This window comes from Oncorhynchus mykiss, chromosome 7, assembly GCF_057628025.1.
Source record: "Oncorhynchus mykiss isolate SJ-2025 chromosome 7, ASM5762802v1, whole genome shotgun sequence".
Classification (NCBI taxonomy): domain Eukaryota; kingdom Metazoa; phylum Chordata; class Actinopteri; order Salmoniformes; family Salmonidae; genus Oncorhynchus; species Oncorhynchus mykiss.
This window is the reverse complement of record NC_143028.1, coordinates 16,620,189-16,648,150: the sequence shown is the minus strand read 5'-3', so window position 1 is coordinate 16,648,150 and position 27,962 is coordinate 16,620,189. Positions and strand designations below refer to the sequence as shown.

Here is a 27,962-nt window from a genome sequence, read left to right as displayed (position 1 = left end):
TCCATCTCCTCTCTCTCCTTCATTCCTTTAGCTACAGAATTTCTCACCACCGTGCGTTTCCATCTCCTCTCTCTCCTTCATTCCTTTAGCTACAGAATATCTCACCACCGTGCGTTTCCATCTCCTCTCTCTCCTTCATTCCTTTAGCTACAGAATATCTCACCACCGTGCGTTTCCATCTCCTCCTCTCTCTCCTTCATTCCTTTAGCTACAGAATATCTCACCACCGTGCGTTTCCATCTCCTCCTCTCTTTTTTATTTATTTTTTTTATTTTACCTTTATTTAACCAGGTAGGCAAGTTGAGAACAAGTTCTCATTTACAATTGCGACCTGGCCAAGATAAAGCAAAGCAGTTCGACAGATACAACAACACAGAGTTACACATGGAGTAAAACAAACATACAGTCAATAATAAAGTATAAACAAGTCTATATACAATGTGAGCAAATGAGGTGAGAAGGGAGGTAAAGGCAAAAAAGGCCTTGGTGGCAAGGTAAATACAATATAGCAAGTAAAACACTGGAATGGTAGTTTTGCAATGGAAGAAAGTGCAAAGTAGAAATAAAAATAATGGGGTGCAAAGGAGCAAAATAAATAAATAAATTAAATACAGTTGGGAAAGAGGTAGTTGATAGGGCTAAATTATAGGTGGGCTATGTACAGGTGCAGTAATCTGTGAGCTGCTCTGACAGTTGGTGCTTAAAGCTAGTGAGGGAGATAAGTGTTTCCAGTTTCAGAGATTTTTGTAGTTCGTTCCAGTCATTGGCAGCAGAGAACTGGAAAGAGAGGCGGCCAAAGAAAGAATTGGTTTTGGGGGTGACTAGAGAGATATACCTGCTGGAGCGTGTGCTACAGGTGGGAGATGCTATGGTGACCAGCGAGCTGAGATAAGGGGGGACTTTACCTAGCAGGGTCTTGTAGATGACATGGAGCCAGTGGGTTTGGCGACGAGTATGAAGCGAGGGCCAGCCAACGAGAGCGTACAGGTCGCAATGGTGGGTAGTATATGGGGCTTTGGTGACAAAACGGATTGCACTGTGATAGACTGCATCCAATTAGTTGAGTAGGGTATTGGAGGCTATTTTGTAAATTACATCGCCAAAGTCGAGGATTGGTAGGATGGTCAGTTTTACAAGGGTATGTTTGGCAGCATGAGTGAAGGATGCTTTGTTGCGAAATAGGAAGCCAATTCTAGATTTAACTTTGGATTGGAGATGTTTGATATGGGTCTGGAAGGAGAGTTTACAGTCTAACCAGACACCTAAGTATTTGTAGTTGTCCACGTATTCTAAGTCAGAGCCGTCCAGAGTAGTGATGTTGGACAGGCGGGTAGGTGCAGGTAGCGATCGGTTGAAGAGCATGCATTTAGTTTTACTTGTATTTAAGAGCAATTGGAGGCCACGGAAGGAGAGTTGTATGGCATTGAAGCTTGCCTGGAGGGTTGTTAACACAGTGTCCAAAGAAGGGCCGGAAGTATACAGAATGGTGTCGTCTGCGTAGAGGTGGATCAGAGACTCACCAGCAGCAAGAGCGACCTCATTGATGTATACAGAGAAGAGAGTCGGTCCAAGAATTGAACCCTGTGGCACCCCCATAGAGACTGCCAGAGGTCCGGACAACAGACCCTCCGATTTGACACACTGAACTCTATCAGAGAAGTAGTTGGTGAACCAGGCGAGGCAATCATTTGAGAAACCAAGGCTGTTGAGTCTGCCGATGAGGATGTGGTGATTGACAGAGTCGAAAGCCTTGGCCAGATCAATGAATACGGCTGCACAGTAATGTTTCTTATCGATGGCGGTTAAGATATCGTTTAGGACCTTGAGCGTGGCTGAGGTGCACCCATGACCAGCTCTGAAACCAGATTGCATAGCAGAGAAGGTATGGTGAGATTCAAAATGGTCGGTAATCTGTTTGTAATCTCTCTCTCCTTCATTCCTTTAGCTACAGAATATCTCACCACCGTGCGTTTCCATCTCCTCTCTCTCCTTCATTCCTTTAGCTACAGAATATCTCACCACTGTGCGTTTCCATCTCCTCCTCTCTCTCCTTCATTCCTTTAGCTACAGAATATCTCACCACCGTGCGTTTCCATCTCCTCCTCTCTCCTTCATTCCTTTAGCTACAGAATATCTCACCACCGTGCGTTTCCATCTCCTCTCTCTCCTTCATTCCTTTAGCTACAGAATATCTCACCACTGTGCGTTTCCATCTCCTCCTCTCTCTCCTTCATTCCTTTAGCTACAGAATATCTCACCACCGTGCGTTTCCATCTCCTCCTCTCTCCTTCATTCCTTTAGCTACAGAATATCTCACCACCGTGCGTTTCCATCTCCTCTCTCTCCTTCATTCCTTTAGCTACAGAATATCTCACCACTGTGCGTTTCCATCTCCTCCTCTCTCTCCATCATTCCTTTAGCTACAGAATATCTCACCACCGTGCGTTTCCATCTCCTCCTCTCTCTCCTTCATTCCTTTAGCTACAGAATATCTCACCACCGTGCGTTTCCATCTCCTCTCTCTCTCCTTCATTCCTTTAGCTACAGAATATCTCACCACCGTGCGTTTCCATCTCCTCTCTCTCCTTCATTCCTTTAGCTACAGAATATCTCACCACCGTGCGTTTCCATCTCCTCTCTCTCCTTCATTCCTTTAGCTACAGAATATCTCACCACCGTGCGTTTCCATCTCCTCCTCTCTCTCCTTCATTCCTTTAGCTACAGAATATCTCACCACCGTGCGTTTCCATCTCCTCTCTCTCCTTCATTCCTTTAGCTACAGAATATCTCACCACTGTGCATTTCCATCTCCTCCTCTCTCTCCTTCATTCCTTTAGCTACAGAATATCTCACCAGCGTGCGTTTCCATCTCCTCCTCTCTCTCCTTCATTCCTTTAGCTACAGAATATCTCACCACCGTGCGTTTCCATCTCCTCTCTCTCCTTCATTCCTTTAGCTATGTGTGGACTGAATTAAGTGTTATATTTATTTCTCAGCTGCTCATACAGTTGAAGTCAGAAGTTTACATACACCTTAGCCAAATACATTTAAACTCAGTTTTTCACAATTCCTGACATTTAATCCTAGTAAAAATTCCCTGTCTTAGGTCAGTTAGGATCACCACTTTATTTTAAGAATGTGAAATGTTAGAATAATAGTAGAGAAAAGGATTTATTTCAGCTATTATTTCTTTCATCACATTCCCAGTGGGTCAGAAGTTATAATACACTCAATTAGTATTTGGTAGCATTGCCTTTAAATAGTTTAACTTGAGTCAAACGTTTCGGGTAGCCTTCCACAAGCTTCCCACAATAAGTTGGGTGAATTTTGGCCCATTCGTCCTGACAGAGCTGGTTAAACTGAGTCAGGTTTCTAGGCCTCCTTGCTCACACACGCTTTTTCTGTTCTGCCCACAAATTTTCTATGGGATGAGGTCAGGGCTTTGTGATGGACTTTGTTGTCCTTATGCCATTTTGTCCTTATGCCAGTATGCTTGGGGTCATTGTCCATTTGGAAGACCCATTTGCGACCAAGCTTTAAATTCCCAACGGATGTCTTGAGATGTTGCTTCAATATATCCACATAATTTCCCTGCCTCATGATGCCATCTATTTTGTGAAGTGCACCAGTCCCTCCTGCAGCAAAGCACCCCTACAACATGATGCTGCCACCCCCGTGCTTCACGGTTGGGATGGTGTTCTTCGGCTTGCAAGCCGCCCCCCTTTTTCCTCCAAACATAACAATAGTTATTATGGCCAAACATTTCTATTTTTGTTTCATCAGACCAGAGAACATTTCTCCAAAAAGTACGATCTTTGCCCCCCATGTGCAGTTGCAAACCGTAGTCTGGCTATTTTATGGCGGTTTTGGAGCAGTGGCTTCTTCCTTGCTGAGCGGCCTTTCAGGTAATGTTGATATAGGACTCGTTTTACTGTGGATATAGATACTTTTGTACCTGATACTTTTTGCCCTTTGCTGTTGTTCTGGGATTGATTTTCACTTTTCGCACCAAAGTACCGTCATCTCTAGGAGACAGAACGCTTCTCCTTCCTGAGCGGTATGATGGCTGCGTGGTCCCATGGTGTTTATACTTGCGTACTATTCTTTGTACAGATGAACGTGGTACCTTCAGGCATTTAGAAATTGCTCCCAAGGATGAACCAGACTTGTGGAGCTCTACGATTTTTTTTTCTGAGGTCTTGGCTGATTTCTTTTGATTTTCCTACGATGTCAAGCAAAGAGGCCCTGAGTTTGAAGATAGGCCTTGAAGTACATCCATAGGTATACCTCCTATTGACTCAAATTATGTCAATTAGCCTATTAGAAGCTTCTAAAGCCATAACATAATTTTCTGGAATTTTCCAAGCTGTTTAAAGGCACAGTCAACTTAGTGTATGTAAACTTCTGACCCACTGACATTGTGATACAGTGAATTAAAAGTGAAATAATCTGTCTGTAAAAAATGTTTGGAAAAAGGACTTGTCCTAACCTAAGATGTCCTAACCAACTTGCCAAAACTATAGTTTGTTAATAAGACATTTGTGGAGAGGATACGTGCATACGGATTGTTCCCCCCCTTGCCCCTGTTCCCGCCCATTTGATAATGAGCCAATCTAAATCGAAACTAATTTTACATATTAGACCAGATTAAATTTAGAATTGTCTGATGGGTGAAAATAGGATCAGTTGATCAGAGAACAGCTGTGCAGTGCAGCCTGAGACAAGGGACAGAGCTTCTTTTTTTCTGCGACTCTCTCAGATCATCAATTGTCTATAGTCTCATCATGCATCCCATATATATTTTAATTTCTGAGACATTAAGGTTTGTATCATTCCCAACTAAAGTTGCCAAATAACTGAACATCTAGTGTATAGGACCTGTTTCAAATGATCACTTTTACCCTCAACATATCCACTTAATGGGAAAAATATCCTTCTATTTTATTCAGCTAAATTCAACTACATCCTTCTTACTATTGCACGACAATAACCGGATGACAAAATGTCATGACTGCCACAGCCCTTGTGGTGTTTTCTTATTTATGCAGATACTGAAGGTTTTCAGTTATTATTCATTTCCTCTACATTATTGATCACTTAATGCCAGTGACACAGTCAAACACAGTCAGAGAAGTACTTCCGTTTCAGTGCATGGGGGTCATAGTGAAGCTCCATGGAAATCACTGTTTCACTGAAACATGCCAGTCAACCGGTTGGTCCAGTTTCTTTACATTACTGAGAGATTGGCGTATGTAGTTAGGTGATTGAAACATGCTTTTTTTCTGCTTTCCTGCCTGGTTGACATTACAAGGTAGACTGTGATTGCCGAGCCTCAGTTGAGATTGAGAAGTATGGTGTTCCTCAAGGCTCCATGTGCGGACCAATGGTCTTCCTACTACTAGTAGCCTATGTGACATGGGCCAATCAAATCAGGCAAAGTCACTGTGTGTAGTATAGTTTGTGTTCCTTCCTTCTCACAGCTCTCTGTAAATAATACATGGTCTGGTTCTGTGTTCCGGATGCCTGTAGTTGCACATTGCCCTGACACTTCTGTGAGGCCTCAGTTAGAAACCCAGTAGGGTAAGCATTACACATAGTTGTGTGATAGTTTTACAACAGCCCTCTATCAAATAAGTATTTTTGCGCTACTCTTTATTGGAGGTGTCAATCACTTTATGGCCAACACATAATTCAGTTGTCTGTATTATGAGATGGTCATATATCTGTACTACAGGATTGTGAAGATCTTGTCTGGTTTCTCTCCCTGCAGAAGCACGATCAAGGACAGGTCCTGCTGGATGTAGTGTTCAAGCACCTGGAGCTGACGGAGAGAGACTACTTCGGCCTACAGCTGGCCGACGACTCCTCAGACAGTCAGGTGAGGCCTCTTCTCAGAGCCCAGAACCAAATCTTGCGTACGCTAGGTAATTAGCGAGCTGCTCGATTGTCTCGTTTATTTCAACAGGCTGTCGCAACAGGTCAGGTGAGGCCTCGTCGGACTACATTGCAGTCGGACTACATTGCAGTCGGACTACATTGCAGTCGGACTACATTGCAGTCGGACTACATTGCAGTTGGACTACATTGCAGTCGGACTACATTGCAGTCGGACGGCGCAGAATCACTGATCTCCAAATCAACTGGCTTCCAAAATGACTCATTATTATGTGATCAGGATTAGCGGATGTACGCCGAGCCCTGCTCTGGCCGATCCCCTCAAACACTCTGATCGGCAGCATAGCAGCATCTCATGAATGGGCTCTCTCCAGCCCCGTCAGCAAACTGTGGCGTTTCTGCAGCAAACCGTTTGAGATACTAAGAAGGTTATGGGTCATGATCGGCAAACGATAGAGTTGAAACAGCGGCTAGAATAGTGTTTAGAGGCTACAGATTGTGTTTATTTAAAGTTGACAAAATAACAATGCAAATGTTCATTTGTGACAGCTGAAATTCAGACTTTGATACGTATGTATATTTTTGATGATTCTATCTCGCAGGACAGTTTGATTTCTATTCTGAACTTGCTCTAATGTTTTGAGTAAAAATGTATCTTCATTTTTTTTTTAATGGCCTATTTTCCCTCTTGTCCCATACCGTGTCTGCGGTTGTCTCTATCCATATTTTACAGAGGTGGCTGGATCCAACCAAACCGATTAGAAAGCAATTAAAAAGTATGTTTGATACATTTAGAATATTCTCGAGTATTTTCAATATTCTATTTATCGCTCGTTTTAGTCCCATTAATCTGGTTGTTTGTTTTCCTTCAGGGGGATCTTCACACCGTTTGAATTTTAGGGTTAAATTCTTTGTAACCGACCCCAATAAACTCCAGGAGGAGTATACAAGGTAAGTGCTTAATGGGTGGCATTGTGACAGAAATAAGCAGTACACTTATAGGCCTTCCTCTATGCTATTCTCCATACAGTTTGATTAAAGTGGACTTAAAAGCTCTGTTTTCACCTTGCTGTTTTGGGTCCCCTTTAGGTACCAGTACGTTTTGCAGATTAAACAGGACTTACTCAGTGGGAGGTGAGTGTGGATTTGATAAACGCACGGCTCTGTATTTGGTTGGTTTATTCAAACATTTGAATAATCTTCATGTAGTGAATTTGAGTAATAACTGAGTCCTCGGCTCGCAGGCTGCCGTGTCCGTACATCACAGCCGCTCTTCTTGCTTCATACGCCGTTCAGTGTAAGTACTTCGATTATTCCTCTCAGCTATTCAACTACAACTGTACGACTGACTTATGGTCGCATACATTCTGCCTGACACCTTGTAACTAACTGTACTAATGATAGAATATGTTCCGTAGTGTATTTTCCCTATCTCCCAGCTAATATCCACCGTGGGGGGGGGGGGGAGGGGGGTCAGGATATTACAGTAGCTTGGAAACCCCAGACTGTAATACTACTTCATACTGTACTTGTCTTGTAATGATGCTGCTTTCATGTGGCCTGGCTGCTGCGGGTCTTTGTTTACACATTGACCCCAATACGCTGCTGAGAGGGGAGGAGTAACAGCACAATCGCCACAACCAGGCTGGCAGCAGGGCAGAAGAACACTGCTCATTGGTTGTTAGCTTAGTAGGCTGGCTGACTGACTGACGGACTGACTGACAGACTGACTGACTGGCTTGCTGGCTGACTGGCTGGCTGACTCTCTCGTGGGGTTGTAGTAAACGTATCACGCTATGTGGGAGGTATAGAGGTCACAGGAGGAAATGGAAAGTGGCCATGGTGGTCTCACCGCACTTACTGTAATAACAACAAAAGAATGGAGGACATTTCACAAGTGCCAGTCTGTCTGTCAGTCACAATTCAGACCAGGATAGTTAGTGTATACTGGGATATTACTGTTCATTTTTCCCACTGTGTTCACATACTGATGTAGTTTCTGCTCAAATGAAAGAGCAAGGCTCTTTATTAATTGACTCACATTATTGTGCTACATACTTTTCTTAAAGTGTTTCGGAAATAGAGGCACTTAACCCCCAACTTCCTCATGTCTGCTCCCTTTTCAAATGCCACCCTGTTCCATATATAGTGCACTATTTTTGACCAGAACCCTATGAGCCCTGGTCAAAAGTATTGCACTATAGAGGGAATAGGGTGCCATTTGGGAAGAAGGCAGACTGTTTATACAGTATGGAAACACTGAGACACTCAGCAGGACGACTCATCTCTCTGTCTCTCTTTTCTAAACATTGACAAAAAAAAGTCAAGTGTTTGGCTCCTCTCAAGCTACAAAAGTCCTGCTTCTTTCCGTTTGCACACAAAGGAGAAGTTTGACCAGAAAATGTGTGAACGAATGGGAGCTGTGCAGGAGGGAGAGAAGGAGAGGAGTAAAGGCTTCATTGTGCTTTGTGTCACACACACACTTACACACTCACACACTGTGTGCTTTGTGTTGTGTTGCAGCTGAGCTAGGGGACTACAGTCAGAACGAGAACTTGCCCGGCTACCTCTCCGGATACTCTTTCATCCCCAACGCACCACATGACTTTGAGAAAGAGATTGCCAAACAGCATCAGCAACACAAGTAAGAAGCAATCTCTCAACTGATATTGTGTGTGTGTGTGTGTGTGTGGATAAATTGGTGTAAAACGGGAAATGCACAGAAAATATCAAATAACTTGTAGATTAAACAGGGATGGACTCTGCTCATTCACTGCAGCTGAGGTTGAGGCGGCTCAGACTTTGTGCCCAGGTCAGAACAAGGGCTGTCATTGTTTAGCCTCTCACGTAGATGGTAGCTTGGCCTACTCCCTGAATGGCCTGTGGAGCCAACTAAAGTCGTTCTCTCTCCCTATCTCTCACTCTCACTCTTTCTCCTTTCAGGGGACTGCCTCCTGCCCAGTCAGAGTTCAATTATCTAAACACAGCACGGACGCTAGAGCTCTATGGAGTCGAATTGCACTATGCAAGGGTAAGTGTTCAGTTGTGAAATGGAGTGATGCATGCATACTATGCTCCCCAATCAACCTTCTTCAACGTGGTTTCATTAGACAGTGTGGCGGTTAGCACCCTTCTCCATTGCCCAACTATAGGGTTTCTGTTATGTAGAACCCACCCACAGGAAGTCTGGACACCTTACAATCCTCCCTGCCCTTTTTCCCCTCCTCCGTTACAGGATCAAAGCAACACTGAGATTTTAATCGGAGTGATGTCAACTGGGATTGTCATCTATAAGAACAGGGTACGAATCAACTGCTTTCCATGGTGAGTCAAATCAATTGAGTATATTTCCACATTCAGCCACATTCTCCATATAGGGGAGCCATTGGATGGGACACACAGATCCTAAAAAGTTTTATAAACTGGGTGGTTCGAGCTCTGAATGCTGATTGGCTGACAACTGCGGTGTATCAGACCGTATACCACAGGTATGACAAAACATGTATTTTTACTGTTCTAATTACTTTGGTAACCAGTTTATAATAGCAATAAGGCACCTCGGGGGTTCGTGGTATATGGCCAACATACCACGGCTAAGGGCTGTTTTCAGGCACTCCACGTTGCATCGTGACTAAGAACATTGTATATTGGCCATATACCACACCTCTTCAGGCCTTATTGCTTAAGTAACAAACAGTAGTAGCAAACATAGCATGAAAGCGGCATTTACGATGCTCTACTTCTTGTCATGGCCCAGATTCAGCCATAACTTACTCTAGCTCTACTGTAAAGTGACAACATGAGCCCTCTCCATGCTGTCTGATCTTGCCCTACTCCCTTTGATGGGTACAGCACAGTGAGAGTTTATCTTCATGAAAAGAGACTTCTGTAGAAATGAGTAATAGCGTAACTGTGTCAGGTTGGGACACAGTGCGGTCTACATTTAGACTCTCTCTCTCTCTCTGAGTCATGCTTTAAGGAACCAGGGAAATAGGCCTGCAGGCACAATGGAACTATAGAACATGATTTGTTTCTGATTAAAGCACGGAGGGGGATTCTTATGGATGATAACATGTATTCTCTAAGCTTATCCAGTGGCTTCAGAACGCTGGATAAGTTCGCTGTTGTGTAGGAAATTACGGGAGAGATTCCATCCCGTGGGTGACAACAGCTTCTTTTTCTTTCTTTCAGGCTACAGATTGTAAAGATCTCGTTTAAATGTCGACAGTTTTTTATTCAACTCAGAAGAGAATTGGTAAGTATGTCCGGGTTTCAACTGGGATTGCATCCCTACTATTGTGCGAGCTCAAATTCTCTCTCGTCATTATGAATAATACATAATACAAAATATACATAATGCACTTTGTGTGTGTACTAGGCTGGTCATATGAAACTAAATCTAAAATGATTTGATCCCAACTAGGGTGTCTAGTAGTGGAAGACACACAAAAACACCTGGTTGAAAAATGCAAGCCAAGGAGACCTTTAAAAGCAATTGTACAGTACTTGATATCTAGATGAATTGATGTCATGCGCTTATAATTCATGTATCCGAGTAGAGAAGTACTACAGAGCACACCATAGTGTCTGGCCTAGAAGAAGCCATCTCATGGCCAGCTATGCAAGTCGAAGGGTGATTTCTTCCTCTGTATCCGTGTTCTTTTAGCTAGATCTGTGTGACGTCAGTTGATCAAGTGTGATAATCCAATCAAATGTTATTGGTCACATACACATGGTTAGCAGATGTTATTGGTCACATACACATGGTTAGCAGATGTTATTGGTCACATACACATGGTTAGCAGATGTTATTGGTCACATACACATGGTTAGCAGATGTTATTGGTCACATACACATGGTTAGCAGATGTTATTGGTCACATACACATGGTTAGCAGATGTTATTGGTCACATACACATGGTTAGCAGATGTGATTGGTCACATACACATGGTTAGCAGATGTTATTGGTCACATACACATGGTTAGCAGATGTTATTGGTCACATACACATGGTTAGCAGATGTTATTGGTCACATACACATGGTTAGCAGATGTTATTGGTCACATACACATGGTTAGCAGATGTTATTGGTCACATACACATGGTTAGCAGATGTGATTTGTCACATACACATGGTTAGCAGATGTGATTGGTCACATACACATGGTTAGCAGATGTTATTGGTCACATACACATGGTTAGCAGATGTGATTGGTCACATACACATGGTTAGCAGATGTTATTGGTCACATACACATGGTTAGCAGATGTTATTGGTCACATACACATGGTTAGCAGATGTGATTGGTCACATACACATGGTTAGCAGATGTGATTGGTCAAATACACATGGTTAGCAGATGTGATTGGTCACATACACATGATTAGCAGATGTTATTGGTCACATACACATGGTTAGCAGATGTGATTGGTCACATACACATGGTTAGCAGATGTTATTGGTCACATACACATGGTTAGCAGATGTTATTGATCACATACACATGGTTAGCAGATGTGATTGGTCACATACACATGGTTAGCAGATGTTATTGGTCACATACACATGGTTAGCAGATGTGATTGCGAGTGTGGCGAAATGCTTCTCGATCCGACAGTGCAGCAGTATCTAACAGGTAATATCTAACAATTCCACAACAAAACCTAATATCTAACAAATTCCACAACAAAACCTAATATCTAACAATTCCACAACAAAACCTAATATCTAACAAATTCCACAACAAAAGCTAATACACCCAATCTAGTAACGGAATGGGATGAGAATATATAAGTATAAAATATATGGATGAGCAGTGACGGAGCAGCTAAGATGCAATAGATAGTAAAGAATAGATAGATAGTCATGAGATGAGCAATGCAAGATATGTAAACATTCTTAGTGGCATTATTAAAGTGACTAGTGATCATGTTGATCTTGTGTGATAATCACACACACCTACTGTACCATGCTTCATGCTGTACTGTACGCCTAAGTGTGCTGAGCCCACCACTAACCTCGCACTCTCTCGCTCTCTCCCTCGCTCTCTCTTTGTCTCCCTCCCTCCCTCCCTCCCTCCCTCTCTCTCCAGAATGAGAGCCGTGAGGCGCTGTTAGCCTTTAACATGGTGAACTACCGAGCCTGTAAGAACCTATGGAAGGCCTGTGTAGAGCACCACACCTTCTTCAGACTAGACCGACCCTTACCACCACAGAAGAACTTCTTTGCACATGTCTTCCATCTGGGCTCCAAGTACCGCTACTGGTGAGTGGGCCTGGGGAATGTTTGACTGTATCCCAAATGGCACCCTATTCCTTATATAGTGCGCTACTTTAGACCAGGCCCTGGTCAAACGGAGTGTACTATGTAGGGAATATGGTGCCATTTGGAAGTGCATAGTCTCTGTTGACGTTAGCCTTTAGCAGATTTGGTCCTTGGAGCTGAGGTTGCATATTAAAATGTGTTTTGAAAGAGAGTCAGTGATCAAGTTGGGATCCCAGCAGGCAGAACTGGCTAATGATGCCGTTTCAACCAGCTTTTCCCGCTAAGATTATGTTTGTTTGTCAATGTTTACATGAGTCTTGTCAATGATAGTGTGTGTAACTGTATATAGCTGCTGTCTAAAGGTGTCTAAACCTCACCAGAGAAAACAGTACTCTCTTAGAAAAAAGGGTTCTGCGGTTGTCCGCATAGGAGAACCCTTTTTGGTTCCAGGTAGAACCCTTTTTGGTTCCAGGTAGAACGCTTTTTGGTTCCATGTAGAACCCTCTGGTGAAAGGAAAACCCCAAAAGGTTCTACCTGGAACCAAAAGGGGTTCTTCAAAGGGTTATCCTATGGGGACAGCCGAAGAACCCTTTTTGATTCTAGATAGCAACTTTTCTTCTAAGAGTGTAGGCTACACATGACCTAATCCTTTCAATTTCTCCTGACTCACTCCGTTCAGATCCAGTCCTTCCTAATTTGTGTTGCCCTCAGGATAACACCATCATCATTTTGCTGAAGCATATTTACATTTTTGTACCAATCACGACGGTGCCATTTGACCCACTGTGCCTCACAGAAATCGTGTGGGCTGGTTTGCATAACACAGGAATATGTTTACTGTGCCGCCTACAACTGCCAGTAGAGACCCAAAGCACCAGTCCTCTCAGCTTTGCCAATGCCTTGTCACGCCGTGTGAGTGACTGACTAATAGTGTGACAGAGTGAAAAGAGCTGTGGTTTCACACACTGGGGTGTGTCAATATTAATACTTCCTGCTGGCTCACAACACACATTAAAATGTCTAAATGGTAAGAGGTGCAACACTGGTTTGGTCCCCTCTTACTCCAGGATATGACAGTGTAAGGGGCAGAGGTTGGTGTATGACTGTTTTCCGTTAAATGAAAAATGTTTCTGTGTTATATGCAGTGGTAGGACAGAGGTGCAGTCTGTCCAGTACGGCAAGGAGAAGGGCATCAAGGACAGGGTGTTCGCCAGGTAAGACACTTTCTGAAGCCCAAATGAAGTAACACTGGTGCTTACTGATAACTAAGAGAATCAGAAATGTGAGAACATGAAGAGACAGGGATGGAGGAATCTTGCACTGAATAATGAGCAAAAGTCTAGTGAGTTGTAAACCGTTTTCATCCTGCTAAATTGAAATCTGGTGAACGTTTTACTTGCTGCAATCCAATCTAACAATGACAATGACCTCAATATCATCTACCAATCAGGTCTCCCAGTAAGCCCTTGGTGCGGCGGCTGATGGATGGAGGGATGGACTGGGAGTCAGTCAGCCGGAACTCCAGAGCCTCTCTGTCCGATGACCGCCTGGAGACCCAGAGCCTGCCCACACGCTCCCCACCAGACACCCCCAACCAGTGAGTAGCCCTAACCCGTAGTGTAAGCAAACAGTACATTCCTTAGTGTCAAATCTATGAGCGGGACTGAACAAGTGCACACTTCGGGGAGACGGAGGGGGAAGGAAATTGGGCTAATCTACAGTTGAGGAGGAGGAGCGATGTCAAGTAACTCTAAATAACCTTGGATGACAGTACACTCGGGTACCTTACATCTCCCTCCTCCTTTTGTCTCAGCAGGAACTCCAAGTTTGCACAAGAGCGCCTGCGGCCGTCCTCCGTGGGACACCTGCTGGACCATGTGAACTACCACGACCATGCCTCGTCCTGCCAAACCTTTACCAATCACAAGTCAGCCTCGTCAACCCAGGCCAACTCCATCAGCCTAGATTCTACCCCGTAAGTCTGTCTGCCACACACGCCCACGGACACACAGCCCTGAGTCATTTCAAACCAAAAGAACAGAAAAAAAGAAGAATCCTGCACACTGCTCTTGATAGTATCACTGCTCTTTAATAAGCTTTACATATCGATCCTCAAGGCCGATGTCATGCACCTGCAACAAAGATAGCTCAGATGTGCCTTCAGAGTGCCTTTTGAATTTTCAAACCAAAAGACCGGGCCATGAGCATCTCTTTCATCGAGACTTGATTGGGTTGAAGCGCGCACGCACGCACGCGCACACACACACACACCGCCCTCTAATTTCGATGTCTTTACAAACCGTTTGTTTTTATTATGTAAATACCCCGGGGCTGTAGCACCAAGCTCTGCTTGCCTGAAGACTACAAAATAGGCCTCTTTCATGGCTGTCATTTAAGCGTCCATAATGAGGTTGGAGCTCGGCAGGCTGGCCGAAGCCAAAGAGCTGCAGCAGGTAGGTTGGGGCTGCAGGCACATCACAATGGTGAATGCTTGTTATGTTACTAACACAGATAGTGTGGGCTGAACCATTGCAAATCTTCTCATAACATCAAGGAAATATGCCATTACCCCGTTTCTCTTTCACTCTTGTAAAGTGAAGGATGGTGACACACAGACAGTATTCTCTGCATGTGAATTTGAGAAAGAACAGAATTCTTTGAAGTGGTTTGGTGCGTTTGTTTCGACTCTCTCTCTCTCTCTCTCTCTCTCTCTCACCTCTCTCTCTCTATTTCCCTCTTTCTTTGGATAGGCACTTCTTCAGTCTAACTGTGCATATCGATTTTGACCTCATCGCTCTCTGTGGTCCCTCTGTGTATCTCAGTGTAAACTCCTTTTTGAGGGGTCCATGGGGCTCGACACTGTTTGTTTCGGTGAGCGCTGCCCCAGCCAGTTAACCTCCACCAGGGTCTGCTCAGGGCTGCTCCGAGGCAAACAGCAGGCTAAACAACATGGATGTTCTCTGACTGGGGGAAGTACATGAACAGTACATGAACACATCGAGCTGAAGGTAATATGCTGGTAGGACACACAGCGCCTCTCCCAAGGGGCTCATAAGCTGCTCTAGTCCACAGGTTGAGGCTATTGCACTGAGCAATGATAGGAGATAGGGGGGAAGAGTTCCTATGAACTGAGAAAGCCCTCTGCTCTGACTGAGCCCTGTAATGATTCAGTGGACACAGAAGATGATCATTGCCTTCTGAGAAATGGAGTCACGTGAAAGGAACATATTCCATTGAGAGGTTAAGCTCTGGAACATCAGTTTCCGCTGTGTAGTTAATGTTGAGTCAGAGTGTGTTTCCAGGTTCATATATAACCCTCAAAAAGGGGAAAGCACACGCAATAACACGCTTAATTTCTGTATTTATTGACTTGTTCTCAATAAAGCCAGCACCGGGGTTGATGTTTGGATATACAGTGCTTTGCGAAAGTATTCGGCCCCCTTGAACTTTGCGACCTTTTGCCACATTTCAGGCTTCAAACATAAAGATATAAAGCTGTATTTTTTTGTGAAGAATCAACAACAAGTGGGACACAATCATGAAGTGGAACGACATTTATTGGATATTTCAAACTTTTTTAACAAATCAAAAACTGAAAAATTGGGCGTGCAAAATTATTCAGCCCCCTTAAGTTAATACTTTGTAGCTGCGATTACAGCTGTAAGGCGCTTGGGGTATGTCTCTATCAGTTTTGCACATCGAGAGACTGAATTCTTTTCCCATTCCTCCTTGCAAAACAGCTCGAGCTCAGTGAGGTTGGATGGAGAGCATTTGTGAACAGCAGTTTTCAGTTCTTTCCACAGATTCTCGATTGGATTCAGGTCTGGACTTTGACTTGGCCATTCTAACACCAGGATATGTTTATTTTTGAACCATTCCATTGTAGATTTTGCTTTATGTTTTGGATCATTGTCTTGTTGGAAGACAAATCTCCGTCCCAGTCTCAGGTCTTTTACAGACTCCATCAGGTTTTCTTCCAGAATGGTCCTGTATTTGGCTCCATCCATCTTCCCATCAATTTTAACCATCTTCCCTGTCCCTGCTGAAGAAAAGCAGGCCCAAACCATGATGCTGCCACCACCATGTTTGACAGTGGGGATGGTGTGTTCAGCTGTGTTGCTTTTACGCCAAACATAACGTTTTGCATTGTTGCCAAAAAGTTAAATTTTGGTTTCATTTGACCAGAGCACCTTCTTCCACATGTTTGGTGTGTCTTCCAGGTGGATTGTGGCAAACTTTAAACAACACTTTTTATGGATATCTTTAAGAAATGGCTTTCTTCTTGCCACTCTTCCATAAAGGCCAGATTTGTGCAATATACGACTGATTGTTGTCCTATGGACAGAGTCTCCCACCTCAGCTGTAGATCTCTGCAGTTCATCCAGAGTGATCATGGGCCTCTTGGCTGCATCTCTGATCAGTCTTCTCCTTGTATGAGCTGAAAGTTTAGAGGGACGGCCAGGTCTTGGTAGATTTGCAGTGGTCTGATACTCCTTCCATTTCAATATTATCGCTTGCACAGTGCTCCTTGGGATGTTTAAAGCTTGGGAAATCTTTTTGTATCCAAATCCGCGCTTTAAACTTCTTCACAACAGTATCTCGGACCTGCCTGGTGTGTTCCTTGTTCTTCATGATGCTCTCTGCGCTTTTAACGGACCTCTGAGACTATCACAGTGCAGGTGCATTTATACGGAGACTTGATTACACACAGGTGGATTGTATTTATCATCATTAGTCATTTAGGTCAACATTGGATCATTCAGAGATCCTCACTGAACTTCTAGAGAGAGTTTGCTGCACTGAAAGTAAAGGGCTGAATAATTTTGTTGTTGATTCTTCACAAAAAAATACAGTTTTATATCTTTTATGTTTGAAGCCTGAAATGTGTTTGAAGCCTGAAATGTGGCAAAAGGTCGCAAAGTTCAAGGGGGCCGAATACTTTCGCAAGGCACTGTATACTGTATTCGTATTTTGCCGCAAGGACTCATTTGGATTTGCCTGTGTCCAGGTCACCAGACTCGACCATCGACGGCCTGCCGCCCGCTCTGCCCCCTAAGCAGACCAGGAGGCCTCTGTCTAGCCAGTCCCACTCTCAGCAGGAGTTGGGCAACCACATCAATGAGCTTTATGACACGCCTCTGTCAGAAGACAAGACTATGGTAGGAGAGAGACCTACGTGCACACAGGCGCACACTCACGCACACACACTGTGATTTCGTTTTACTTAAACGTTGTTTTGTCCTCTTGTGTTTCTTCTTCTCCCTCTCACAGCCCAATGGAGTGCTTCCTCATGACAATCTGGTGTTCATTAAAATGTGCCCCGACGAACAAGGACGATTTGGATTCAATGTGAAGGGTGGGCTGGACCAGAAGATGCCTGTGATCGTGTCCCGAGTGGCCCCGGGAACAGCGGTACGTGTCCTACTACCTGGGCCACCGTCACTGCCAAACCCCTGAACTTCTCAAATGACCTTCACAGGTAATGAATAATGAAAAACACACTGTTCTATTCTGTTTTAATGCCCTCCCCAGGCTGACCTGTGTGTTCCCCGGCTGAACGAGGGAGACCAGGTGGTGCTGATCAACGGTCAGGACATCTCAGAGCACACCCACGACCAGGTGGTCATGTTCATCAAGGCCAGCTGTGAGGAGAGCGACTCAGGAGAGCTGAACCTGCTGGTCAGACCCAACGGTGAGGAGAGAACAGAACAGGCATCTTAACAGGCCTTGTGGTCCTTTACGGTCATTTAGGATCTTTTGCGGTCCGCTGTAGCTCAGTTGGTAGAGCATGGCAACGCCAGGATAGTGGGTTTGATTCCCGGGACCACCCATACATAAAAAGTCACTTTGGATAAAATCTTCTGCTAAATGGCTTGTGTAATTATTCCATTTTTTTTACAGCAGGGTTTGTAAAACCATAGCTTGCCTGTCCCCGAGGTAAGAGGGAGTGAGGGACCACAGTGAACCCCAGGAAGAGTAGCTGCTGCTTTTGCAACAGCTAATGGGGATCCTAATAAAATACTAAATAGCTTGCCTGTCCCTGAAACAAGAGGGAGTGAGGGACCATAGCTTGCCTATCCTATATCGGGTCAATACACATCCACTATACTATGGGCATTGGTTTGATTAAATTTGGAGTCCTTTGCGGTGAAACTGCCACGTCCGTTTGGGATATTACAACAACAAAGACATTACTTCAAACGACAAACACTGTTTTATTCCCTCGGACATCGTTGCACGCGCGATAGATCAGAAGAGTATGTACTACGATATATTTATTTTTTATTACGTTTCTTCTCCTTTTCAAAACCAAAACAATAACAAGTGCGCCTGAGGCAGCCAGTGGCACTGAGCCTAATGCGGATCTCAGCTTCTAAGTCAAAGCATCAGTCTGACAGTGTAATGACTTAGGAGGGGCGTTTTTAATTTGGCTCCTGCCTTTCTGACGTTCCCTTTTCTTTGTTTTGCTGTTGTTGTTGCTTCGTTTTTCTGACTTCCTGTCACCGGCATTGGATGTGCAATGTTCAATCACGCTGTCACCCTTCCTGTCGTTCCTCCAGCCATGTATGACCTGGTGGAGGAGGAGAAGCTGGAGGATGGAGATACAGAGTCTAACTACCAGTACTCCCCAGAGAGGGCGCCCCAGGACCAGCCCCATGACCAGCCCCATGACCAGCCAGACCACCACCCATCCTGCTGGAGAGACTCCATACTACAGCTGAAAGAAGGCTTGAGCACTGGGGCCGTACAGCAACAGTTTGATGTTAGTCCACGTATACTAGAAAATATAGTTTATGTATAGCCACCAAATGATATTACAATTCAATTCCAACCTGCGAGTACTGGGTCCATACAGGCACAGTTTGATCAAAGATTTGTATAACTATTTGCATAATTCCATTGGGGAACGCCTACTCTGTGAAGTGCTCGTGTGCAATAACTACATTGTATATGCAATAACTATATGCTTGTTGTTCACATGGGCCAAGTAACTAGCATTGCCTCTGTTGCCCCTGTGTCTGAACTGCTCCCAGTCCACTTTGATATTATCAAATGCAGTTGGTTATTCAAGGCTTCCACCGGTTCTAGAATGTATTTCACATTGCACATGGCTAAGACTGATCACATAGCATGTAAGTCATTTACCAGAAAGAGAGACGGGCGAGAGTGAAATAGAGAGATGAAAGGAAATATTGAATGTCTATTGCTTCCTGTTATTGCTCCACACTGCCTCAAATGTTTCCTGTTTGTGTTCCACTGATAGGTTATCAGTGAGAATTGTGGTTTAGTGTAACCTAGAAACCAAGCTCATGTCACGGCCCGGTCTGAACTTCAGTTAACTTGGGACAAATGTTAACCATTGTTTTTTTGTTGTTGTGATGTTTCTCAGCAACTCTACCGGAAAAGGCCTGGATTGACAATGTCATGTGCCAAATTACCTCAGAACATTTCCAAAAATCGATATCGAGACATTTCACCGTGTGAGTATACTGAACCATCAGAACTGACCTCTTCTGTCACATATGCTGTACTTCCTCATACAGTGACGTAAGTAAATGCCCTCTGTCTCAACTGCCACCGCTTTCTTCTCTCATCCTCTCTCTCTCTTCCTGTATCTGCCGTCTCACAGATGACGCCACCAGGGTTATTCTGAGGGGCAAGGACGGGGACTATATCAATGCAAATTACATCAATGTGAGGGCCTTCTCCCTTCTTCTTTTCTTGATACTCAACACTCTTTGATACATACGCCACAATCTTTGATTTTATGACCAAGACCGGACACCTTCCTTCGACTAGGTAATGAATATCACAGAGACAAAAACACCCCCGGAAAGAGATTAGACTTTTCTTGATAGATACTCAACACTTCTTAAAGTGTGTGTACATAGACTGAAACATGGATTATGCTTACATATATGAATTTGCCAATATGCAGCTGTACGTATGTGTATATTTGCCAACCCATGCCATTCTCCTGGCCCATAGATGGTGATCCCAGCGGCCAGTGCTGTAAACCGCTACATCGCGTGCCAGGGCCCGCTGCCCGCCACCTGCTCTGACTTCTGGAGGATGACTTGGGAACAGGGCTCCAACATGGTGGTCATGCTCACCACGCAGGTGGAGAGAGGACGGGTATGTCACGTCCCCAACCAGGGCTCGCTCTCTCCATTTCAGCCCCTTCTCAATACTTTTGGTCTTGTTTTAGAATTTCTTGTGGTAACGTATGAGGTGAAAATTGAAGACGTTTCCATTCCCCACAAAGAAAATAGACAAAATATTCCTCCTCTTATCTCCAATGATCCAATGATTGTTTCATTCCAAGGTGAAGTGTCATCAGTATTGGCCCAACCCTGGTGCCATTGCTACCCATGGGGACTTCCAGGTGTCCTGTGTGACAGAAGAAGAGCAATCAGCATTCCTGGTCAGAGAGATAACTCTCACACACCTGGAGGTAAGGACCATTTCTTGTATCATCTCTCGTGGACAGACTACGTAAACATCGAGCATCTGACCAAAATGACTTGAGATTTTATTTCTGGGTTAACCGAGATGACTTCTTGCACTTAGCGAAAACTGTATGAAAGAAAAGTATAAAAACATCAAAATACATTTGGTTGATTTTATTCAGAGTGAGGAGAGCAGGTCGCTGACTCAGATCCAGTACATGGCCTGGCCTGACCACGGTGTACCAGACGACTACACTGACTTCCTGGACTTCGTCAGTCTGGTCCGCAGAAAGAGGGAGGGCAAGGAGGAGCCGGTGATAGTACACTGCAGGTAAGGTTCTAGTTCTTACACAAACACTGCATACACTAACGAGTAAGCTCTTATCCCCTCCACTCACATCTGTAAGCCATCTCGCTGTTGGTACAGCTTTGAAGTAGGTCTAAGGAATTTTACACAACATATTTGAAAAAAAGAAGCCTTTGTACATCTGCCTCACAACTTGGCTTAAAGAAAAACGTTCCCTTTTCCTTCGAATCAGACGTTAAGACACTTTGCACGTTGTTGTAGCAACAGTGATTGATTGCAGTGTAAGTGGCGGGAACGAGGATTTGAATCCTCTTCTGTCATTGCTGCCATCTTCAGCCTCATCTCACTCATCTCGTCCTTTGTGTCTTTGCAGCGCTGGGATTGGTCGGACGGGGGTGCTCATCACCATGGAAACAGCCATGTGTTTGATTGAGTGCAATCAGCCCGTGTATCCGTTGGATATCGTGAGGACAATGAGAGACCAGAGGGCCATGATGATCCAGACTCCGGTAATCTGATCTGTGATGCATAGAAATGAGACTAGGAGAAGAGCAGAGGCTCTATCCTCAATACGGGTTGGTTGTTTAGCAACAAAGCCGACAGGTGCGCAACTATGGGGCAAAACAGACGGGGTTGACTTAGACCAGGGGTCTCCAACCTTTTCGAGCATAAGAGCTACTTAAAAAGAAATTAGCATGTCGCGAGCTGCTAATTTGTTATTTTATAGCTTTCAAATCGGCCCATTCTTCTCTACACAGCAACTCTTCCCCGGGTCCTTGGTGTACAAGATATGTATTTTCTGCCAATATACCTGGTAAAATAATGGTTAATAAACGATTCTAAGGGGGCCCAAATTGGAAAAAAAATCTTCAGTTTTAAACTTGCAGCATTACAATTGCTCATAGACAAACAACGGAAATTGATGTTCTAAGTCCATGTCAGTGCCTAAATCACATCCGAAGCCAAAAAGATACTAACAAATTCAGATTTGTGTGTAATTCTATCAACAGAGGAATGTGTTGGCCTAAGCTATGTTTCTGCTGTTAGGCTGAATCTAGTTACTCTATGACCTTGCTGTCATCAGTACTGTTCACTCCCATTTAACCTCAGTCTCTTTGCTCTGTTTGCTTACAGAGCCAGTACAGGTTTGTCTGTGAGGCGATCCTCAAGGTGTACGAGGAGGAGCAGGTCAAACCCCTGACAGCCACAGAGCCCCTGACACCTGTAGAGTCTCTGACGCCTACAAAGCCCCTGACACCCGTAGAGTCTCTGACGCCTACAAAGCCCCTGACACCCGTAGAGTCTCTGACACCCACAAAGCCCCTGACACCCGTAGAGTCTCTGACGCCTACAAAGCCCCTGACACCCGTAGAGTCTCTGACACCCACAAAGCCCCTGATACCCGTAGAGTCTCTGACGTCTACAAAGCCCCTGACACCCGTAGAGTCTCTGACGCCTACAAAGCCCCTGATACCCGAAGAGTCTCTGACGCCTACAAAGCCCCTGCTACCCGCAGAGTCTCTGACACCTACAAAGCCCCTGATACCCGTAGAGTCTCTGACACCTACAAATCCCCTGATACCCGAAGAGTCTCTGACGCCTACAAAGCCCCTGATACCCGTAGAGTCTCTGACGCCTACAAAGCCCCTGATACCCGTAGAGTCTCTGATGCCTACAAAGCCCCTGATACCCGTAGAGTCTCTGATGCCTACAAAGCCCCTGACACCCGTAGAGTCTCTGACACCCACAAATCCCTTGATACCCGTAGAGTCTCTGACGCCCACAAAGCCCCTGATACCCGTAGAGTCTCTGACGCCCACAAAGCCCCTGATACCCGTAGAGTCTCTGACACCCACAAAGCCCCTGATACCCGTAGAGTCTCTGATGCCCACAAAGCCCCTGATACCCGTAGAGTCTCTGACACCCACAAAGCCCCTGATACCCGTAGAGTCTCTGACACCCACAAAGCCCCTGATACCCGTAGAGTCTCTGACGCCCACAAAGCCCCTGATACCCGTAGAGTCTCTGACACCCACAAAGCCCCTGATACCCGTAGAGTCTCTGACGCCCACAAAGCCCCTGATACCCGTAGAGTCTCTGACACCCACAAAGCCCCTGATACCCGTAGAGTCTCTGACGCCCACAAAGCCCCTGATACCCGTAGAGTCTCTGACGCCCACAAAGCCCTTGATACCCGTAGAGTCTCTGACGCCCACAAAGCCCCTGATACCCGTAGAGTCTCTGACGCCCACAAAGCCCCTGATACCCGTAGAGTCTCTGACGCCCACAAAGCCCCTGATACCCGTAGAGTCTCTGACACCCACAAATCCCCTGATACCCGTAGAGTCTCTGATGCCCACAAAGCCCCTGATACCCGTAGAGTCTCTGACGCCTACAAAGCCCCTGATACCCGTAGAGTCTCTGATGCCTACAAAGCCCCTGACACCCGTAGAGTCTCTGACGCCTACAAAGCCCCTTACACTTGTAGAGTCTCTGACACCCACAAAGCCCCTGACACCTGTAGAGTCTCTGACACCCACAAAGCCCCTGACACCCGTAGAGTCTCTGAATCCCACAAAGCCCCTGACACCCGTAGAGTCTCTGACGCCTACAAAGCCCTTGACACCCGTAGAGTCTCTGACGGCCACAAAGCCCCTGATACCCGTAGAGTCTCTGACACCCACAACGCCCCTGATACCCGTAGAGTCTCTGATGCCTACAAAGCCCCTGACACCCGTAGAGTCTCTGACACCTACAAAGCCCCTGATACCCGTAGAGTCTCTGACACCCGCAAAGCCCCTGACACATGTAGAGTCTCTGACACCCGCAAAGCCCTTGACAACCTTAGAGCCTCTGACACCCACAGAGCCAGAGGTAGAGATAGAGAGAATTGGCTTTATCCCTCCTGGGACTGACTGACTGACACAGGGCTACATGGGCCTAAGCACCACCCTCTTCTTCCATAGCCTGTCTATCTGTCTGTCTAGAGCCTGTCTGTCTGTCTAGAGCCTGTCTGTCTGACTCCCTCAGTCACAATAGTTTCTTCCCACATCCGCCATCTTGAGTCTGGCAAGAGAGACTACAGTCACAAGCATGGAGACGACTACCGACAACCACTCGAACTGGCCTGGGAGGGGAAACAAAGCACTGTTGCACTTTATGACGACAAAACGCCATACTTTGGAGAATTAACGGAAGAAGAAAAAAAGAAACAAAGTTACGATGATCAACTGGAAATTGGGATATTAGCAAGTGTCCAGGATGAAGAGCGAAGTGAGAAACAGAACAGTAGATGGGTTGGATAATATTGCTGCAGTGCCATTACTTTCAGACAAACCTTCATAATGAACACGACAACTCAGTGGAAAATGGACTGACGTTTGTTTTCAGCCCATCAGTGCATCATCCCCAAGTGTCATATCAGTGGTTTCTTCACAGACTAGTCTTTCTGTCTTTGATTACTCCGTAGACTTGAAGAGTCCATTTTCTTTTTTTGAAATCGAAAAACTATTCATCGTCAACTGAAGATCTGTTCAGAAGTGGGTTGACCCTCTGTGTAAGGTCCTGGAAAAGCGCTCTGACTTCTACCCTATGGCACTACTCATCTTATCATCTAATTTCTCTTATTGAGACTGTAGGTTGTCGGATGGATACTTTTGGGCTTTTATGTGTGTCTACAGATTGGAATCATCTCCAGTGAAGGTGTTTCCCAAACCAAGGTCAAAGGCGGGGGAAGGTTAAGAGCGGTGGAGGCTGCAGAGGGGAGGGCGGCTCATAATCATGGCTGGAGTGCAGTCGTTGGCATGGCATCGGCCACATGGAAAACCACGTGTTTGATACCATTCCATTGACTCTATTCCAGCCATTGTTATGAGCAGTCCTCCACTCAGCAGCCTCCAATGGTTAGGAGAGGCCTCCCTCCTCCTTTACCATAATCTCATTAGCTGATTACCTGCCATTGAGCTCGGCACTATGTGGTGGTGTTGGTGTTGTTGTTGTTGTTGTTATTTTTGAGGCAGCTATTCAACTTTGATTCAGATGGCTCAACATGTGACGGTACATCGGTCTCTCGAAGATGCTATACCACTAGCCCAAAACGGGCAGTATTTTAATGCAGGTTTTGTTATTGCTAGTAACGTAGAATGACCTTGCCATGCAGGATTGGGTTGGTACAGTCCATAGGTGGTTTATCGAGTGTCATTGCATCAGATTTTGAAATTGAATATGAGGTATTCAGAGCTCTCTGATTAAGAGCATCGGGGTATTTGGTACCATGGTACTGTACATCAGGATTTTAGGCAGTTGGTGTACATTACATTCAGATGGTACATACATTACATAAAATGACTGAGCTTTCAGGACCAATAGGTTTTTAGACTTGTGAGTAAAACAAAAAGTTTTAAAATTGTGTTGAAAAGCTATAAGGCTCAAGCTATAGATTTGCTTGTGATATTTTTTTATAAGAGACCCCTTTTGCTTCTTGGGGATGGTCAGCACTTTTCAGCTGAACTTGTAGCATATTTGCTGCTATGTATGATTAGACCCCCCCCCCCCCCAAAAAAAAATGTTGGAATTGTATTTAGCATTTTCTTAATATTTGTTGGATATAGACACCCCTATGGGAAATTTAAGCTATATGGTGTCATCTAGATTTGTGTAATGTAACTAGTATACATTGACTATGTTAATTTATAAGGTTTAATGAAATGAAATTAACGTGAGACCAAGTTATTTTTATAAGAGAAGAAAAGTCCCAAACTTTTCCACTTGTGTAAAGTCCTGCTGGAATTAGAAAGGATTGTTATGGGAAAGCATTGCAATAGATGTATGCTGTGTAAAAGTTCTCTCCTTAAGTCCAGTGACAGTGGAAAGAGTTGGGACCGGCAACATGAAGCTCTGTACACTGACTAATAGACTAATCACCATTAATACTGTTCTTTTTTTATGACAATTGAAACCCACAAAGTGATTTTATTCCCATGATTTCCGGTTGAATCGATAGATGCGATTGTGCTTTTGAAATCAGAAAGCTGGCTTGGTCAAACTTCATCTTGCTGATACTTCTGCAGTGGGTTTATGCGGTACTATTGCTGACCATGTTTACAGTGGTCCGTGAGTTGGTTTTGTGATTTGGAAAGGACGTGTATCTACTGAAAGTCGGCGTGTTTACAAAAAGGCCCAATCAGATCACTCACCCCCTGCGTCCCAAATGGCACCCTATTCCCTATACAAGTGCACCACTTTTGACCGGGCTCTAGCCAAAAGTAGTGCACTGAGTAGGGAGCCATTTGAGACTCAGACGGTGTCTAACACTTCACCATGAAATAGACTGAGGCACTGGAATGTTTATTTTACAAGGTTGTCCCCGTTAAGGTCAAACACCTCTTTTTCAAGGGAGACCTGGGTGGTATGTTTTTTTGTTTTTGCACGATGCTTTTCGATCTTATCATCACTTAGGAATAGTACAACATTCTGCACAACTGTGATGTAAATATAAGCTTAAATCTGTGAACTAGTGAAATATATTTAAAGATCAAAATCAGGAGGATGTACAAATGTAATGTTTGTTGTGAAGCTATACAGATATTGAATGTATCGATCTCAAGCTTTTAGTTGTTCGAAAATGTACGGGATGTATAATTTGACTTTTGAGGGGAAATGTTTTTCATACTACTGTACTTGTAAATGCAGGTAAATATCAGTCTGGGCTCTGCCTGGTCTGCGACCTGCTCTGTGTTTTTGTTGTAAATAGAAGCAATATCATGTCAGTAAGGTGCCAATGTTCTGTAAGTAAAGTCAAATTTCTGTTGTATTTTTTGGTTGACATGGTCCTTTCTTTCTATGCCTTGACTGTGAATATGTACACAGCAACAACAACAGACTCATTTGCCTTTCCACATTCACCATTCTAGATTCAACACCGCAGCAACAATCACCATAGAATCAACATCCATTGAAATCAGAATTCTGGCCATTCTATTTCTACTGTATACACAGTCTTTCCTATGACAGTATGTTTACAGTAACACTAATAACCAGGTCAGCTGGTAACAGACAGGCCCAGTTGTCCATGTTCAGCAGAAGGAAACAAAAATAATTCTTACCTTTCTATCAAGACTCTCTGCCTCCACCTAGTGTTCAATTTCAGACTGCTGTGGCTGATGATCGAGGCAAATGACTCAACTAGGCTACAGCAAAGATGTTGTATTATATTCCTCTCTGACCGCAGGAGGACATGATATTGCAAAATCCTGACATCTACAGAGAGACTATAGGTCTGACGAAGCTGTGGCTCGTCTCTTATTTTGTGTTTAGTGACTGAATGACTTGAGCCAGTAGAGGGCTCTCTTGCCAAGCTAGAAGGGTCTTCAGAACTAGTTGAGGTTTCTCAGGCCATAGGTGTTGTAGAGTGTAAGTGAGATAGGATGTACTTGGGGCCTGGGAAGAGGTTAGCCAGCCGTCAATGGGACATGCCATCTGCGTGCTACTGGATCTAAGGGTGACCTGGATCGTATTCATTAAGCACCAAACGGAAGAAAGCAGGCTAAAACAGGGAGGAACTACCTGGACTTGTCCAATAAGGTACACTTTAGTTTTGTTTAGTTTTATGCCGCAAAAATGGTTTGCTACAATGTGCACTAATGAATATGTCCCAGTCCTGCCGCTTTGCAACAGAGTGTTAACAGACTGAAGGCCACATAAGGCCCCTGTCATCCAGTCATTCAAAGTCAAGTTGTACTGCACCGGAATGGTGTTTTATGACACTCAAACATAAAACCTTTTGGTGCTCTGCTGCCCTCAAACACATCAAAGGCACTAGTCAAACCACACCAGCAACAAAAAGTCCAGCACATCCAACAAGGATGCAATTCTGTACTGCACTCTTTATCCACATTTTGAACAGCACCTTTGGCCTTAAATAACTGGCGACTGATACTCAGGAGGTGACAGACCCAGAAGTTGGACAGCAGGGTTGGGGTCAATTGCATTTCAATTTAGGATGTACAGGGGCTTCTTTTAAAAACTGAGCCACACTACAAA

The 27,962-nt window shown here is 44.6% G+C and overlaps 1 protein-coding gene across 3 annotated transcripts in view; it reads left to right on the top strand.

The window, feature by feature from the left end:
* Window positions 1-21,564, top strand: part of LOC110528814 (tyrosine-protein phosphatase non-receptor type 4) — a 33,655-nt gene extending 12,091 nt beyond the window's left edge. Inside the window, exons 3-25 of one of the 3 annotated variants that reach the window (XM_090240450.1) lie at window positions 5,771-5,878; window positions 6,629-6,671; window positions 6,768-6,846; window positions 6,985-7,029; window positions 7,140-7,192; window positions 8,419-8,539; window positions 8,839-8,926; window positions 9,131-9,219; window positions 10,087-10,150; window positions 11,991-12,163; window positions 13,310-13,378; window positions 13,615-13,761; window positions 13,978-14,139; window positions 17,173-17,323; window positions 17,436-17,576; window positions 17,697-17,856; window positions 18,725-18,927; window positions 19,555-19,645; window positions 19,795-19,859; window positions 20,154-20,300; window positions 20,491-20,619; window positions 20,797-20,945; window positions 21,295-21,564. In XM_090240450.1, the coding sequence (XP_090096576.1) occupies window positions 5,771-5,878; window positions 6,629-6,671; window positions 6,768-6,846; window positions 6,985-7,029; window positions 7,140-7,192; window positions 8,419-8,539; window positions 8,839-8,926; window positions 9,131-9,219; window positions 10,087-10,150; window positions 11,991-12,163; window positions 13,310-13,378; window positions 13,615-13,761; window positions 13,978-14,139; window positions 17,173-17,323; window positions 17,436-17,576; window positions 17,697-17,856; window positions 18,725-18,927; window positions 19,555-19,645; window positions 19,795-19,859; window positions 20,154-20,300; window positions 20,491-20,619; window positions 20,797-20,945; window positions 21,295-21,439 (2,622 nt within the window). In that variant the 3' untranslated portion in view covers window positions 21,440-21,564. Of the gene's footprint in view, window positions 1-5,770; window positions 5,879-6,628; window positions 6,672-6,767; window positions 6,847-6,984; window positions 7,030-7,139; window positions 7,193-8,418; window positions 8,540-8,838; window positions 8,927-9,130; window positions 9,220-10,086; window positions 10,151-11,990; window positions 12,164-13,309; window positions 13,379-13,614; window positions 13,762-13,977; window positions 14,280-17,172; window positions 17,324-17,435; window positions 17,577-17,696; window positions 17,857-18,724; window positions 18,928-19,554; window positions 19,646-19,794; window positions 19,860-20,153; window positions 20,301-20,490; window positions 20,620-20,796; window positions 20,950-21,294 lie in introns of those variants that run through there. The other 2 variants (XM_090240451.1, XM_090240452.1) reach the window with 2 other exon arrangements.
* Window positions 21,565-27,962: the final 6,398 nt, after the last annotated feature.